This window comes from Melozone crissalis, unplaced genomic scaffold (assembly GCF_028551555.1).
Source record: "Melozone crissalis strain CALT ecotype California unplaced genomic scaffold, PUWL_Pcris_2 ptg000014l_1, whole genome shotgun sequence".
Lineage (NCBI taxonomy): Eukaryota > Metazoa > Chordata > Aves > Passeriformes > Passerellidae > Melozone > Melozone crissalis.
The window spans coordinates 19,805,166-19,823,284 of record NW_026535792.1 but is presented as its reverse complement, the minus strand read 5'-3'; the positions used below and the strand labels follow the sequence as shown (position 1 = coordinate 19,823,284).

Genomic DNA, 18,119 nt, shown 5'->3' with positions numbered 1-18,119 from the left:
CTGCAGCTCAGCCCGGGCCCGGAGGAGCTGCAGGGGCCGCTGCGGGCTGCACTTGGCAGTGCCCACCGTTCCCAAGGACCTGCAGCAGCTCGGGTCCTTCCCTTGGGAAATGCTGCCAACATTCCAGCTGATCCACGCTCCCTGCCCCAGGAAACCTCAGTCAATTCCAGCACAGAGAGCCTGTGCAGAGATACAGCTCACAGAGATTGTGCTTTCAGAAACCTTGAGAAACACTAACGTAGGAACACGAGTACACACAGGACATGTGAACGCTGAAAACATGCAGGTGTTAACAAAGTGTGATGTCACACACCAAGCTGAACAACTTGATTGTGAAGTTCAGCTTGAAGAAGTAATAAGATTATGAGGGAAGACATACAAGTGAATATTGTGGCAGAAGAAGTGAGCCTATGAGTATTGATCTGAAGCCTTTATCATGTTTTGTTTCTTATTTGGATAGCCTACTTATTGCTATAAAGTTATTGCTATATTCTACCAATGATAAAGGCAAAAAAAAAAAGGACAAACAGCAACATTATAGATGGAAAAGGTAGAATACAGCTTCTGTTTAGATGTTAAAATTCTATTTAGTACCTGAATAAAGTTCCAGAGAAAGACTGTATATTATGTTACGTATTTTTCTCCTCAAGTCCAGTGACTTAGCATTATGTAGCAAGCCATTATCACAGTACTAGAATTAAAGCACATACTGCAAGGATTTTTAAATAAATACTCATTTACATTTTAAAACTTTTCTTTTTGTTGTTGTATTTGGTATTTGTATGCATTTGCCCTCATTTCCACCAAATGATTAACTGACAGAAATACTTAAGCAAAAAGAAAGTAAGAGGCTAATATTCAAATATATTAATGGATGTAACTTTAAAACTGATATATACTAGTATTAATAATTAAAAAATAGTTCTAATAGTTATGTTTCTCCAGCTAGGGAAAATAAAGATGTTCTGTGCAATCTGAATCAGCTAGCACAGGTAGAATTCCATACTCAAGAGAAAATTGCCTATATTTTTGGATATTGTGTAGTAAGTGCTGTTTCTGGCGTTTATATTAATAGGTTTGTCTGTATTGAGGAGTTTAGGAATGTCTAGGGAAAAAAATCCATGTCATTTGCACAGCTTACACTGTGTAAGTTGTTTTGTTCATCAAGTACAGACTGGGGATTGTCTATGCCAATCCAAAAAAAGATGCTGTAATGCTTGGATCATCACACTACTCAGTTAAAGCATCTTAGAGCTTGTCCATTCTAAGTGTTCCATTGATGTGCAAGTACATAAATAACAGGGTCCACTGCCAATCAGCAGCAGGAATTCTCATCTCAGCTGAAGATGCTGGAACACCAACTGACCACACTTGCTAAGTGCCTGTCTGCCTTGGAAAGCCATTCCCAGCTAGACTCAGCTGCCAGCCTGGGAAACCATAAGTATGCTCTCCCTATTTATTAAGCAATCTCAAGTAACCAACTGGTAGCTGTATACCCGTGAAAAAACCCTCAAAAATACCAGAAAACTGGGGCTTTCTCCAAGCAGACACATTGAATGGAGGAGTCAAATTCACTCTCTTTCCAATGTAACCAAGGTGCTGCAGTCTTGCTCGTTTTGTTCGTAGTTGTTTACTTGCTTTTCTACTTGCATTTTCAAAAGAATGTGAAGCCATAAAACAAAGCTAATTGGGACAGGCTTCAAGCATCCTAGTTTGGCACTGGAGACTTCTGAACATTGTTGGGTTTTGGTGCCATTGTAAAATCACTGGAATTGCTGTATTTGATGTACTAAATATGAAAATTTCTTCAGCTGCAGTGTTTCTTTGCAGCCAGGTTTTGGCTTTACCATGAAACATCTGCAGCAATGACAGACAACATTTGAAGTGTTGTTCTTGTACTCCTGCAGATCTGTGTTCCTTTCTATGTGACTTCACTGATGAAACTTAACCATGACCTTTTCATTCTTACTGCATTCTCACAAATGGATTCATTTTCTTTGATAACAATTTAAATACTAAAAAGCTGCTTTCTATTGCAGAACACTGAATTTCAGTTGGAAAAGTAGTCCTATCATTATAAAAATGTTCAGAGAGTATTGAAATTAATTTCAATCATATATTTAGTGGGTCAGCATTTATTTTCTAAAATATAATTGTAAAATCTTTGCATTATTTGGGGTATTCTGTTTTGAGCACAATACCAACCAAAAAGCAGCTCTACTGCAAGAGTGAGCAAGAGAATGAGGCACACATAGAGCATTTAGTTAAAAAAAAATCCGCTTCTCTTGTGCCTCGGGGCAGGGGGAAGGGAAGAAATATTAGCATATTTTTGAAAAAGTAATTTGTTCCACCAGCAGTACTGGCCACCCTGTTGAAGAGTTTTAGAAGATCCCTGAGCACATTAGTTTCTGACTTCTAACCCCAGCTCCAAAATGATAGGGCTTCTCTTGATAACGAGATGGATTGTCATTCACAGTTAAGTCAATCATAAGGTGCTTAATCTATTTACCCTTTTTTTCACCAATCAGCACAAAGAACTGTCAGAAAATAACTTTTATTTTTCTTTTTTAAATAATAAAAGGGAACAAAATTTAAACAATCGATGTTTTGTGACAGTGGTTTAGGATTATTATCTGGCTGCCCCTCAACAACAGACAAGTGATTCAATCGACATTCCTTAGCAAAAAAAGGAAAAAAAAAAAAAAAGGAAAGAAAAGAAAAAAGGCAAAAAAAAGAAAAATCCTGTACAAATATGTATTTTTCCCTGAGGGATCAAGGTTACACCCGCAAGTGCTCTATGTACATATTGCACTGTAGAGGAATGAAGAACATGTGCAAAAAAAGCAACAATGATTGAAGCTTACTAATCAAACCTTTTAATCATGACTGCTATGTCATCTTGCATTTTGGAATGTCGGAACACAGCTATTCCTTTAATCTAAAATGTAAAAATAAAAAACAAGAAAGAAAAAGAAAAACGCACCTCTACTATGGCACATTCAATGAAATAAAAAGTTTTCCAAAGACAAATAGACAAATTCCATCAAGAAAATAATACAAAGTTCGTTCGTTTGTGGTTTTTTTTGTTTTTTAGAAAAATTACATTACTTTCTTTCATTGTTTCACATTACAAAATCTTTTTTTTTTAATGTTTACACAAATCACATTTTATTGCAGGAATATTTCAAGTGCCATCAAACATTTATAGAAGGGTTAAAAAAATAGAAGTCTCTCTAAAGTGGTCCAGACAAGGCTTTGTATAGAATAAATCTTTTTACCACCTTCTATTTTTGACTTAAGTATTTTGAATACATTTTCTTTATTCCATTGACACTTAACAGCCTAGAAGCAGCCGCTCACACGTCCCACGCATACACTCATGTGCGCACACAATGGACTCTCTCACACACACAGGTGCACATAGACAGATATCTTGGTATTCATACTAAGATAAGCTAATAAAGAGCAACCAAACTTAAAAACAGCCTCCCTTTTTACCTAATTCCATACGTCAAACAATGCTGGAGGTGATGACATGTATTAGGGTGGTTCATGTGACAGTATAGTCTAGTAGCTCTTCCTAGAAAGCCAGAAAACATCTCCAGGAACACATATAACTCCCAAGGAAAGTATCTTTGCAGGCTCTAAGGACTAGGTCATCTAAACTTGAAATATTATGTTTAGTTATCCTAGTGTTTTTATTTGTAGTGAACTGGGCAGATGATGAAAATACTCATGTGAATATCCACTGACCTCCAGTTTTTAACTGGTTGATAGCAGGCCACAGTCCCAGAGGTTTTGCAGAGGGCATTTCCCCTGCTGTGCTGTGTTCTTACATGGCCATCTCCAAGCAGCCACTCTGGTGTTATTCTGAGTCCCCCTGCATAAAAACCCCCTTGGCAACAGGTGTCTGATCAGTGTGTCTGCTGTTTTTATCCCTCCTCATGAAGGGCAACCCAAAAATTCTACTCTATTGCCAAGTGGCTGTTAACTGTGACCAGGAACGCAGAGTTACTTGGGTGTGAATGTTCAGCTTGATTTAACAAGGTCCCAGTACACATGAGCTCCCACAAACAAAAACAACAGTGCTTTCTGGCCTGGAAGATCAGTCTCAGCTAAGGCCCTATTGGAAACCTTTTAATTGTTATGTATTTTATTACTAAATGCTCCAAGACTTATATTGTCAATGATTTATGAATGTAAATATGCTAAACAGAATCTAAACAAAACCACTGGTGCCTAGATACCTGGCAAAGCACTAATATTCATCATGAAAAGGTAAGAACAGGATGTGACTGAAAACTAATCCCCAATATTTTGCCTGGTAGTCTACATTGTCAGAAGTAGGAGGTGTATCTCATTCTCTAAAAAAGTAAGGTCTGACTTCACTATTCATTAGTTGACACTGAGATTAAGTTTAGTTGATCTTTACAGGACTAGCACCTAAGGCTGGTCACATTCAGAAAACATTTGTTAGTTTAAAGAGGTGCTTCAAAAATAGGAATACACATTAGAATGCAAGTACCATATCATGCCAGTTACTCCAATAAAGTAAACAATGATCCAAGGAAGTGTTTCAGTGGGAGTGGAGTGAGCATGTGCTGGGCTGTGAGCCACTTGTTCAGGAGCAGGCAGGATGGAGCAGGAAAAAGACAGCTCTCTGGAGCTTTTCCAAAAGGCCTCTTCCTGCCTGCAGCCCAGTGCTCACAGCACTGTAGGCGCTCCCCTCCCACCCTGCAGGGCACACTGCTCTGAGGAGGAGGTGTGGTGCTGTGCTCTCGCCCTCCTTGCAAAGCCTAGAGATGAGTGATAGCTGGAACCTTCCCTGATGTGCTAGACTGGAACATGTTTAATAAGTGTCACAGATGAATGTTTCTATTTGACCCCAAAGGAAACGTGTTCAAATCACAGAATAAACCTATATTTTGCTAATAGGAACCCACTGATCTGACTCTCCTTTTTAAAATACTCGGGTTTCGGTGTGCTTCTATTCACTTGTTACTTCTCAACAACTGTAACTTATGTAAGAGATTGTTTACCCTTGGAAGTTAAAGCAGTAGGGCACATTCTGTCTCATTCCTTTTCGTTTTTTGATGTTCCCAGCTTTTTCTTAGGTACTTCATCCAAACTACATTTGTGATGGCCTACAGGGCATCCAGTTATGCATCTGCATCTCACCCAAACCCAAATCTACACCTCTGGCCCAAACACCCGCAGTTTGTAATGTTGTTTATGCGAACCTGCTTCCTTCAGAACTTTGCTCAGACACAGAATTCTTCCTCAAGGGAATGGTAATTAATAACACTGCAAGATTCAGCTTATTGGTTGGTTATGGGATGCAGGAGTCAGAATTACAGAATGCAGGTTTCTGATATTTATGATTTCCAGGCTTGTACTGAGTACAAACTAATGCTTTCTAGCAACAGCATGCCTTTCCTTTCTTAGTTTGTTCCCATCTGATCAACTTTAAAGTGCATCTTTTTAAACAAGGAGAGAACAGACTTCTCTGCTCAGCTCCCTGAAACTGAACTGCTGGGTGCTGGAACAATGGGTCAGTGTGTCTCATCTCACTGAAGCCAAAGACAAACCTATGGATTTGGACAGGCTACAGCTTGGCATTGGAAGGCATTGTTTACAATATGGAGTACAAAAGTATGTAATATTACACGTAAAAAGTGCTTTTCTGCAAGCATGTCATACACACATACTTTTACTGTAGATACAGACTTGAATAAATACTTTCAAACCTGGATTTATGGTGGGCAGGAATGCACTATTTAATAGCCTGATTTTCAAAGATGCTGTGTTACTCATTTGTAAATGATCTGTAATTAATTAGTTCAACTCTGACAGTGGAAACTCAGAACCTTTGAAAATGAGGCTTTTGACTTTGAAACATTCCGGTTTGAAAGACTTGAAAATAAAAGTACCTTTGAATTTAACTTCTGAAAGATTATTTTAATGTAGAAAATTGTCATTATTTTCAACTCTTTAAAAAAATCTCTAACCATTTCAGGATATGACCAGCCTCTCTTTAAAAGTAACATGGAAAACAGCAGCATAAATACCTCCCAATGTACCAGTACCTGCCAAACCTTTTTCAGTTAAACTTGAATTTCTGGTGCACATGCAACACAACAATGAACACGCTAGCATTTAATTTAAAGAAAAAGGTGCAAAATGAAAGTGCCTTATCAATTCAACAAGAAAAGCTATACCAGTAACTACATTTTATATTAATTAAAACAATATATAAACAATATCTCTTTTGCTATATATAGTCTTCATGCCCATTTACCCTGTAATATATTATAATGCTATTGTTGCTATTGCTATGGACCCTTTTCATGCCGTTCTGTCTACTGGCAAACAGTGGTAGGTGAAAAAAAATTGTCCTTCATGAAACAATGAGCAAGTTGTGCAAACTGATGCTGAAATCTCTGCAATGCACACCAGTCGCTGATTACTAGGTGGACTCTGTTCTGACCAACAAATTGATTGTTCTGTCAAAAGCCTGGGCAGTGAACTACAGGAGAAAACAACCTTCTGACATTAGTACCCTCAGTCTGTGTAAACAGAGGTCAAGGATTGAGAAGCTGAGACAGAAAAAGGGTCCATATTTGTAGGCATAATGGAAATCATATGCATGAGAAAAACAAGTTCAACTTTGTTTCATTGTTTCCCATCCTTCGCCTGACCCCGACCACCAAGAGATGTGCAGTGTGTTGGCTCCCTAGGTCTGTGCAGGGCCATATAAAGTGTCTTGGTTTTCTTTCTTTTTTTTTTCCTTTTTTTTCCTTTCTTTTGTTTTAATGTTTGTACTTCAGACATTCTAGAAGTGCTTAGGTGATACGTTTACCCATCAATTTGCATTGCTGGCTCAAACTCTGAAGTGAACAACTCCTTGTAAAGTGGAGGAAAATGAAGTCGCACAATGTCTGGGTATATTGCTTTAAATGCCATAAGCTTTTCTGTATGTCGTCCACACAGTGCTCTTAAAGTAGACACTTTGCATATTAACTGTAAAAAAATGAACACAAGTCACACGGTCATACATGGAACCAGGCCTCCCAATCTTGCTGTAAGGATTAAAGCTCTCCCAAACCAAATTATTAACTTAACAAGGACATTTCAGATGCACAGTCATGGATATCTGCTGGAAGTATTTAAGTAATGGACTCACAGCTATTTTTGAAATAATCTTTTTTAAGTTCTCAGGAAAATGTGGCATTAGGTTTCCTTGCTGGATTGAAAAACAAGTATTTCAGGGCTGGATCTTCACTCATTAAATTATCCTCTTGGAAGAAGGTAATCCCAACTGCTTTTAAATCCACTGTGAATATTATGGAGGGAACTGGCAATGCAATAGATTAGATTTATTTACCTTAATTGAAATAAGGTAAAAAAAATATACTTCTAAAATATCATGAGGGTGCTCCCTGAAGTTACTGAGTAAAATATTCGTATCAAAGCATATGGAAGACTTTTTCTTCTGACAAAGGTATCCAGAGCATACACTGAGAGAAAATTACATGAGCCAGGATTTGAAATTAAGAAAATCTGCAGAGCCTGTGCTGGACCATCCTGCTTCTACTGTAAGTAATTCTTTGGTGTGAAATGAAGCATAAGCTCTGGCTGCGCAGAGGTGTAAAAGGAACTACCTCTGCAAGGTAAAGTGCCTGTATTTCCCCAGTTCTTCAGATTTACTTCTTGCAACATCACACTAGTTTCTCATTTCTGAGAAATTCCATGAAGATACTTCAGTAGGTAGTGCCTCTTTTCCCTAGGCGTCACTTTTGGAAGAACTGAGAAAAAGGCTGTGTGGGGAACTTCTCACGGAAGTTGGCAAAGCAAGTTTAGTTTGTGCACTGCAAGTTATAACAACTTAATTGTCATGCAGCAGAGATTCCACAAATACTAAGGCATGCATGTTGTGGCACTGAAATAGTATTCTGTGTGGCAGGAGTGTTGTGTAGGAGAGCTATCATAAAAACCTTCATCACTTTTCATGAAGTTCCACATAAAAATACTCCCTTTCAGATCATTAGCAACCTTGTTCCCTAGAACATCATCATTTCACCTCTTCTAGGTTTAAGTAACAAGGTTCAACTGAGCAGCTCCACTTTGAACAAAGCATTCTGGGTTTATAAATAAATTCACTGCATATGAGCTTTTACCCCATAATCAGGGCAGTGTTCAGGTGAAGGCACTCTTTCACAGTCCTGTGCCATGGCACAGGATGACCCTTACCTTTGTCAGAATTCCATCTTCTCGGTGGTTCTTCTGTAGGACGTGCTGAAGTGCTAGCTGGATCTTCTGTTGGAGTTTTTCAATTTTTACTTTCTCCTGAAGCCATGAGCGATCTGAATATAAATGGAGTTAAAACCTCTAGTAATGCACACATGGATCACAGTGCACCAGGAAGTACTAAGTCTGTTACAGATTCCTTTTTCCTATTTGCAACCTTCCTTCCAATTGTCATATATTTTCATATAGAAAATGGGCTTCAAAATCAACAGGTTTTGAAATATATTTATTACATGCACTTAAAGTTACTTTTATAAAGCCCTCATTTAGGAGAATGCAATGCATCTGAGTAAGATCTATTATTCATTTGCAAGAAAATCTGTGAAATGCAGGGTGTTTACAAAATGAGGCTAGCAACTTTTTACTGGGAAATTAATAGATCATATAATGAACAACTACTTGGAGAGGATCATCTTGCTAAGATCTTACAGAACTTAGAGAAAGCCAGCAGAACTTACAGTGACTGACAGAAAAATCAGATGCAAAGATTCAGCTATTAAAAATTATACAACAGTTGAACTTCCTGGCAGAAAAGCAGTATTAGCTGTGACAGAACTGTAGGGTTCTGTAGGTTGCTAAGACACAGGGCTAACACACTTCCTGTCTGGCCCACAACATGAGAACATATTGATGGCAGACTCAATAAAGCCACCATTGCTAACAGAATGAGACCACTATGGTGCAGTCTGAACTCACAGTTTCCTTCCTCAGTTGTCAGGCCAGGCACACACTGACTTTCTGCCCCAGTACCTTGTTCCACCTGACCTAAGAAGCCTTTCCAGGACCTGGAGAACACTGTGCACATTCACCTGTGATTATTAAGTTATTTTAGCCACAGGCATGGCAGACCCAGGCTGACTTTTGGGGTGACTTGGATGTCTTGCACCATAATTCTCAGTGTCCCCAGTCACACTAAAATGGCACTGCTGGAAATTTTCTGTTGTGCTGCAGCTGCAAGCTCACACACATGGACAGCTGCCTATGGGAGTTCAGTAACTGCCTCTCACCAGGATTGGCTCATGAGTCTCACTCAAATGCATTTAAGCCTTTGCAAAGAAGCTGAGTCCTCAACAAGGTGAAAATGTGGAAAATATGGGCATAGATTAGGATTTCCAATTTAACAAAATGGTTCCTAAATTCATAGTTTTAATGTGATTATTAAAATAAAAAAATTGGTGAGGAGAAGACACTCTAAAAATGTCCACAATGATATTTCCACAACATCTGATAATTGTAACATTATAATTAAAAAGTCCTGAAAATAAAAACAACCCCTACCAAATAAGTCTAGAGGAAATCTTCATCTCTTACCTGCTGACATTAAAACAAACGCAGAAAACAAAGCTATCTCATCTTCTGTCAGGTGCATAGAACATAAACTTTTTCCAAATTCAAACACAAAGCTAATGAAGTCTTCACAACCTGCCAAAAAAAAGCTAAGCTCTTGTTACATTGTTTAAAACTACTTCAGCGCTACAGAGTTATTGATTTATTCTGATGGAGACGAGAAATAGATGTAAAACACTTCAAAGGTGGTCTTCTCCTTAAGGACTGGGAAGTGATGGCAGTGAGATCTCACTCATCCTTGAGGATATTACTCCACTCCCACAAGTTCCCAGCTCCCACATCCTGGCAACCAAGACTGACAAAGTTTTGCACACTGTATCTTTTCTACACTGGGTTCTCATGGGGTGAATATGAATAAATCTCAAGCCATTTACTTTCAAGCTCAAAATTGCTCTACCTTTGTTTCTGTTCTAAATGGAACCTTGTCATGTCAGTGTGGACCGAAGAAGTTCTGACTTTAAGATTATTGAGCACACAAAGTGGGGGAAGAGAGGCACACAGGGACATGCAGGAAGCAAAGGGAGAAGCCAAGGTCTGACTGAACACGGTTCATGCAGAACAGGAACTCCGTCTCCTTCCGTCCATTCTCTTGCTCACACAGGTGTTATTCAGGTTACTGCTGCTGTCACACATGCAGGTACAGTCTGCAAAGTGAGCCCTGCTCTGAGGAGCACCACAACCTGAGAGGCAAAGGTTTTCCTCAGCCTCCCCAGCCTAAACTTCTGCATACAGCTGGTAACAATCCAAGTTATATTTCCTCAGAACCCAGGAGTGTTTGTGCTCTGACCTTGTACCTTGAGGTGTTTTAGAAAGGCAGAGAATACTTCAGTAATTGTCCAGCTTTCTCCACTGATGTATTTTCACTGCCTACAAAGTAGCTTACAGCCCAAATCTATACCCAGTGAATAGATCCTTTTAAAATTAGAAAAAATATGTGGGAAAAAAATTTCAAAATTGTATGTAGTTAAATTTAAAAAATTTATTTACAGTGTTTTACCAGCAAATAACCGGACTTGGCAAAATTTAAAACACCATTAACATCCTCAAAGCAATCATGTCAGTATATCCCAAATTAGCTTAAAATCTGCTGCCTTTTCCAACAGGATACATGAAACATTACATTACATATGAAATCTGGGCTTCTCCTCTCAACAAGTGAGTCCAAACAGCTGTACCCTAATCAAAATGCTGGACTTCAGCACCAACAGTCCTTTACTGCACAGCCTTAAGCTGTTTTACCTCCTGAAATCAGCTTGGCCTCAAACAGAGCCAGAACACAGCAGTCTGAGCTCCAGAACTCTTTTACTTGAATACTATAGACTGATTTTTCAAAGCAGCTGTTTTCCCTTGCCTTTCCACCGTATTATTTTTATTCTGTTTTTTTGTTGGTTTTTTTTTGTTGTTGTTGTTTTTGTTTTTTTTTTTTTTAAGACACAACAATTCACATTTCCTTACCTAAGGACTTGAAAACCTCTGGGCTAGCATACTTGCCATCAAAGTAGACTGTGTTGTTCTGGGAGTCAAAGGCACGGCACATTCTGATGAACACAACCTCTAAAGACCCTATAACAGAAACAAGGGATGTTTGACTAAGGAAGGAGAGCCTGCAGTTGCAAAGAGCAGGTGAGGATTTAATAACAATGCTCTGCATTCATTGTCAGTTTAGTAGTGTAGTAAGTTGCTGTGGTGTAACAAAGCATAGTTTGGTTTGCTGGTAGAATTACAAGAATTCCCCTAAACCCCTTTAGATGTTTTTGCTAAAGCAACTTAGTTAATGGTAATGAACTTGAGTCATTTTTTTAGAGTAATGAAGTCTCTGAAAGCAGCTCATTTATATATGTGTTCACCAAGCCTTAACAACTTGGTCCAGTATCTGTAACCTGAATTACTCCTATAGTATCTTGCATAGAACAATTTGGATTTTTACCTTGAAATATTCACTATTAGCAATCAAAAAAAAATGAAATCCAAGTTTTGCATCTTAACACACTCATTGGTCCCTTTATCCATAACGAAAATTTATTAGATACACTTGAACTCCTTCTCCCCACAATAACTAAGATGTTACTTCAAAGACAGAAATTTTGCAAGGTTTTCCATTATTTAATTTTAAAAGACCATTGTACTGCATATGAATATATGTGTATGCAACCACTGTATGTAACATGTAACACCTTCCTCAGGCAAAACTAATAGAAGCAGACCTTAAAGCTGACCCACATACCTGCTTTTAAAAGCACAATTTGATCATTTTGACACAGTTCCATAAAGCCATCAATGCGTTTGGCAAATTCCACTACATACTGTATAGCTTCTGTTATTTTGACTGCGCATAACTGCCACATTACCTCCCTTTGCTGTTTGGGAGAGAAGAGAAATGAAAAAATTACTAACCAAAGCTCACTGTCAGAAAGTAAACTGAGCTAAAGAAAACCAAACAACAACATGGAGTGAGTTCCCTCCAACACTCCTGGCTGCAGCCTGACCTCAAAACCAGAGCTGCATGTGGGTGAGTGACAATGCAACCATGGAAGACTTCTTCAGTCATGTCACAATAGATCCAGCTCGGAGTACTTTTATCATAAGCCAAAAATGTCAAAGTGTAATGAGTTTGGTCATTTCAGTGGGAATTTTATTCACTGCAGGAAAATAAAATGCCAATTTACACCAACAAGGCGTGATCATATTTTTCCTATCAGATTCTGTATTTTGTACAGAATGCAAATTATCAACCTAGCTCATCTTCAGAAGAATACATATAAATATGTCCATATATGAAGACCATCTTGATAAAAATGTAAGGAAAACATGCAAGTAGTGAGTTTTTCCAGTGTTGAAAATAATGCAGAATGAAATCACCTAAAGTAGAAAAAATTGTACTCCGAAAGGTTAAATATTTTTCTGTGGAAATGAAAAATATGTTCAAAGAACAGTGTGCTTCAGCAGTGCTTCCCAAGGCCATTTTCCAAAAGCAGCCAATTGGCAGCAGCTTGTGGAGAGAAGGCACATTGGAAATAACACTGATTAGACCTTACAATACCCTGGTGGCATGGCAGCACTGTGCTGCTGCTCCACAGGTAAAAGCCAAACACTGAGGGACAACTGGAGCATGAATCAGGATTACAGTGAACCCCAAGGCTGGAAATCTGATGGAGCTCTGTGTTTATAAACTCCAGCTAAAGCACAGCACGTAACATCGCAAACTTGGTGGCTTTGCCTTTTGTTGTTGTCGATCCAGGACATTACAATTTAAGAGAAGAAAACAACATGCCAATTAGGATTGAAAAAACTCCTATTATTTCCTATCCTTTACCAGAGACAGATTTTAGGAGAATGTCTTTGCCTTTTCCTATACCTCTAAAAATCACAAATGCAAAAGATATCGTGACCATACTGCTGCTTTTGATTCTAGCGTATTATTTTTTTAAACACACAGAAATATACATTCCTGATAGTAAGGAGAAAGCAGTGAAAAAGTGAATTTTGCAGTGTGTTATGGAAATACCATGCTTTAAAAAACCATGCCGTATCTTGGCATGCTTTTATACCTTGTTCTGATAGTTCTCAATTTCTTCCTGCAGAAAAGTTTGCCATGTTATCTGCTGTAACTCCTCTCTCAAGTACTGGCAAGTTTCCATGTGTGACTTGGAAATATTCTGTGCAAGATGTTCTAAAAGAAAGAGCAGAAAGCGACACGCGTTAGAAATGCAAAGCTATACCTTCAGACACGAGAAAAGCTCGTACGTTTCAGCTGCAACAGGGGGAGGGGAGAGGGTGAGCTGAGAGAGGAAATCGCTTTGCTTTGACTTTCCTTGGAACCGGCGCCGGCAGGCGCAGCCATCGAACGGCGGCCGGAGACCGCGCCCGCAGCCGCCGCCAGGGGGCGCTGCTGACCCAGAGTTGGGCACCGGCACAATGCGGCGCCAAGGGGGCACACGGACACCGCGGGGAACACCGGGCACGGACACCGCGGGGAACACCGGGCACGGCGGGGACACACCGGGCACGGACACCGCAGGGGAACACCGGCACCGGGCACGGCTGGGACACACCGGACACGGCTGGGACACACCGGGCACCGCGGGGGCACCACGGACTACAGGCGCAGGAACTGTGGGAAGAAGAGGGCGATGGAGCCTCTGGCGATGGAGCCTCCAGCGAGGGCACACAGCTGGACAAGGCCGTGCTGAACGCAGGGCACATGAGGGACGGGACAGAACGGCACTGCCAGGCAGGCAGAGCTGCCAGTGCCAACGCTTTCCAATAGGGAAATACAGTTACCACCTGTCTAGCACTCTCTCAGGCAGGACTCTGGTCCCATGAGGCTGCCTGGGAGGGAAAAGTGTCTTTTTTTTTTCCATACTCTCATAAAATATAAAAAATATCGTGAAAATGCATCTATTAGAGAATCCAGAAGACTAAGATAACACACTAAAAAATCCCTAACACTAGGGGTTGTTTTCCTTCAGCTTTAGAGTAGCCACCTAGTTTACTGCACATGATTTAAAAGTTCCATACGTTTTAATTTGAAATAGAATTATTTTCTGCTGCTACACTTGATTAAAAGATGCATAATGCAGATTTAAATTTATTAATAAAACCTAATTCCATAAACGTCTAGGAACACTTTCAAAAGCCTGAATAGAATTTAGATACCTAAGTTCCACTTTTATTTAACTTCCCCTTTTCTACCGTGACCCTTCAGGTGGGCATGTTCTCCTATTTTAGCATGTGACAAGCAGAGGCCTGGGGACTTGTCTCACAGAATCCTGCTTTGTTTGGCCACTGAAAATGAAGGCTCAAACCAAGGAGGAATGGTGGTCACTACAACATGGAGGTATTCTGAGGAACAGCATTACTGGATCTTCAGTGAAACTGGCTTTGTTTGGTAATGATCAAACAGCTCCTCACAAACTGAACTGCTGGACCAATGTCTGTCAGTAGTTTGAGTAAGATATTGCCTGAAAAGCCTTTAACATACAGATGAAATAAAAGCAGATTATATGTGCTACCTGAGCAATCAGTAAGGCAGAACACAATGTAATTTATACTTTGTCACCATAGCTTTGATGCCTTTCAGAGCAGTTTTGTTTTTTTTTTAACAAGTGTATAGTTAAACACTTCTTCTTGGGAGCAGCAGCTGACAGCATGATCCCTGTGCCCTTGCAGGATGCAGGAGGTGAAATATTCCCATGTTATTCACAAAGCTCTGCCTCACTCTGGGACTGCGTTTCAGCACACACCTAAATATTTTCATTGAACAGCCACACCTTTCTAAATTGAAACCTTCATCTGGCAGAGAAACATTCTTCAAACATTGTTCAGTAATGTTCATGCTGGGCACCCCAATCACGCTGTGCAGGGTTTAAACGAAGCACTGTGTAAATCAAGGTAAGCAGCAGGACAAACTTTGTTAGGCCAGTGGTCCAAACTCAACACTGGGCCTGCAAAGGAAAAACCCTCTATTTTTTTTTTTTTCTTTTTAATACCTTCCATGAGAAAATTAGCAGTCATTTCACCGAGACAAAGCTAGTAGTGCTGCCTTTGTCCTGACATTTTCTTCTCCTTTTTACCTATCTGAAATTATTTGAACTGATGCTACACACAATATTTTGGCTGTCAGGACAAATTACATTGTTGCAGCATTCTGCAACATAAGGACATTAAAAAGCAAGCTTCTTGTGACTTCCTCTCTGAAAAACTTCTCAAAAGAACATAAAATAAACCACACAAAATTTTAATGTGGAATACCTGATTTTTCGAACTAGTTTTAGGTTTTCATAATAAAATAGTTAGAAAAAAATGTTGCTTCAGTAAGTTTTAAGAATCAATTTTAAATGCCTGGCTGCTTACATAAGTAATGGAATCACGAAACCAGTTCTTTGATGTCCTGTTCCGCTTTGTAACACAGCACACTCTACCTCCAGTCTCAGCTGTTGACAAGTCATACTTGTGGAATTCAGCCTTAGTGTAATCATTAAGGGAAAAGTTTAAAGTAAAATGTGCTAATTAATGTGGTTGTTATAAGGCTCTTAGAGAAATTATCAAAACTTGCTACATTCAAAAATGTCCTTCAGTATCTGGGGCTAGATCGTCTTCAATAAGTGACAAGAACTGCCCTCAGATTAGCCCAGTGCTTTTCTCAGGTAAAGAGCAGAAGAAAATCAGCCTGATCACTTATTGTTAGGAGTAACAGTATTGAGGTAATGAAAAAGGAGACAAATTGTTAAAAAATAATCTGCAAATAAAGAAATGCCCTGTTTTCTCAACACTAAATATTACCTTCTTCATGAGTATTCCCAGGGTTCCACAGCAAGGACTGAAAGCAAAAGCAACACTGGCAGCACTGATTAACCCCAGCCCCCAGGGAGCTTCAGTCCAGAGCAGAAAGGAGTTCCCATGTGCCCTGAGATCAATCAGGGTATTCACTGTGCACTTCACACAAGAATGCCCATCCATGCCCACAGCTCTACTGCAGCAGCATTCTCACTATCACTGGCTACACGTGCCACTTTCATCCAAAGGGTACTGTTAAGACAATTACAACGGAAGCTTTTCTCTCTCATTACCTAATTCTGCCATGGACACAGTTGGAGAGGTCTCCCCATTTGTAAAAGAACAATAAGGGAAGAAGCCCGATGCTGGTGTGTAGTCACATATTGGTTCTGGTTTGATTCCATTAATATCAAGACCCGACTGATCTGGAGAAGGCTGTATGTCTAAGTAGAAGCTGCTAACTGCAGAGTCTGCTTTGCTACCTTCAGGGGTATGCCCATCAATGTAATTACTGAGGTCGTCATGTAGCTCTGTTAAGCCATTGGTGGTGATATTGTATGTTGGTGTGAGCGGCTCTGCCTCTCCGGGCTGCTGCTGGTGATCGCGCTGCTGCTGCTGCAGTCGGTGTTTCTGCACCTCGGCGTACAGGCTGTCCCGCTGCTTCTTGGACATTCGACCAAACTTGACAGCTGAAACACACAAGAGATTACATCTCTACACATCCACCGTGCCTTTTCATTGTGAGGCTTTCAACATTCCATGGAAGGATACAGCACGAACCCAAACCTGCAGGATGGACAGACCTAAGAAGCACTTCTCAGTTACAGGTGCACAGCTGCAGCACCTGCTCTTTAAAAGACTGTCTTGACATGCCACTGAAATGGACCACTAAAAGTCACTGGTTTAACTTAATTCATTAACTTTCCACTTCTGTGCTGGAAAGATTTTCTCTCGTATGTCTGTTGAGGTTGCAGATGCATCTCTTCAGCATTCAAACCCTACCTAGAAAAGCAGAAGCTAAACCAGGACACACTGGCCTGAGACAACTGTCCAGTTCCAACCAGCTGTACACTCGTGCTGTGGAGTGAACCTAGAGTGTGGTGCCAACACGTGGGGGCTCTCTCAGTGTATCAACAGCAAGCTTTACTGAGATTGGGACTAAAGCATGTGGGAAGAACCACCAAACCTCCCACCAAAGTGCCTCTGTGACAGGCAAAAATGCTTAGTAGATGAGTAATTGTTAAACCTATGTGTCTGTGTGTGTGCACACAAGTGCATGTGTGTATCTCCACAGCATTACTACAACTTTGAGAAGTATTAGCTGTGAGCCAGCAGCAACTGGTTTGGGAATTTCCAGGGAATTCTCAAGGATGCAGCATGGGATTTCAAGGACCTGTATCAGCTGTAAAAGCTTCATCCTTTAGAAAGGCAACTACTGCCTTCAGCTTTTCTACAGGAAAGCAAACATGTCAGAAGAAGTAGTCATTACATGATCAACTGTTTCAGGTTTTTAGTCTCATGGCCAATAAGAAAAAATAAAGACAATGTAATTCAAGACGTAAATGTAATCTGGGAAAAATCTCCTTGATAAGGCCTCATGCACCTAGAGTAATGTGTATGTATTTGTAGAACATGCAGCGCTGCTGTCACTGTGGCAGGGGAAAAGACTGAGTCAGATCTTCAGATGGGTGAGTGGTGGCAGCTCCCTTCCATCTGTGGGGGAGGCGTGCAAGGCTCAGCTGCAAAGCCAGTTCTGACTGAATTACATAAGCAACTGTTTGGCAGAGGCGGGCTTTCATCACTACTCAAGCTGCAATTTTGAGCTTAATATTTAACAGCGCTGGAACATCTTTTCTTCAGAATTCCATCTTTGTAAAAACACTGCATTATTGTTTTCTTTGTATTTTTTCCATTATTCATTATACTCATATTTAACTTCAGCTGATACTGTGAAGCAGTTCTGATCTGGACTCATGCACCAGGCAGCGCTACTTGCAACTACAGGAGGTCACTTAAGTTGGAATGAGTATATAGGGAATATATCAATGAATATATGAATATATTAACATGAGAAAAACAAACTACATCTTCAAGAAATGACCAGAGACAAAGCTCTTAACTGAGAACTATAATAGGTAAGTAAGAAAAAAGACAACTCCAAGAACTTCATACATGCCCTGATTTGTATA

The 18,119-nt window shown here is 39.9% G+C and overlaps 1 protein-coding gene across 2 annotated transcripts in view; it reads right to left on the bottom strand.

The window, feature by feature from the left end:
* Positions 1 to 4,802: 4,802 nt before the first annotated feature.
* The window catches only part of RORA (RAR related orphan receptor A), a 348,106-nt gene continuing 334,789 nt past the window's right edge, over positions 4,803 to 18,119 (bottom strand). For both annotated transcript variants that reach the window (XM_054272791.1, XM_054272792.1), the window contains 7 exons: positions 16,224 to 16,619; positions 13,203 to 13,324; positions 11,879 to 12,011; positions 11,110 to 11,217; positions 9,619 to 9,729; positions 8,251 to 8,363; positions 4,803 to 7,020 (listed from right to left, as the gene is read on the bottom strand). In XM_054272791.1, the coding sequence (XP_054128766.1) occupies positions 6,856 to 7,020; positions 8,251 to 8,363; positions 9,619 to 9,729; positions 11,110 to 11,217; positions 11,879 to 12,011; positions 13,203 to 13,324; positions 16,224 to 16,619 (1,148 nt within the window). In that variant the 3' untranslated portion in view covers positions 4,803 to 6,855. The remainder of the gene's footprint in view (positions 7,021 to 8,250; positions 8,364 to 9,618; positions 9,730 to 11,109; positions 11,218 to 11,878; positions 12,012 to 13,202; positions 13,325 to 16,223; positions 16,620 to 18,119) is intronic.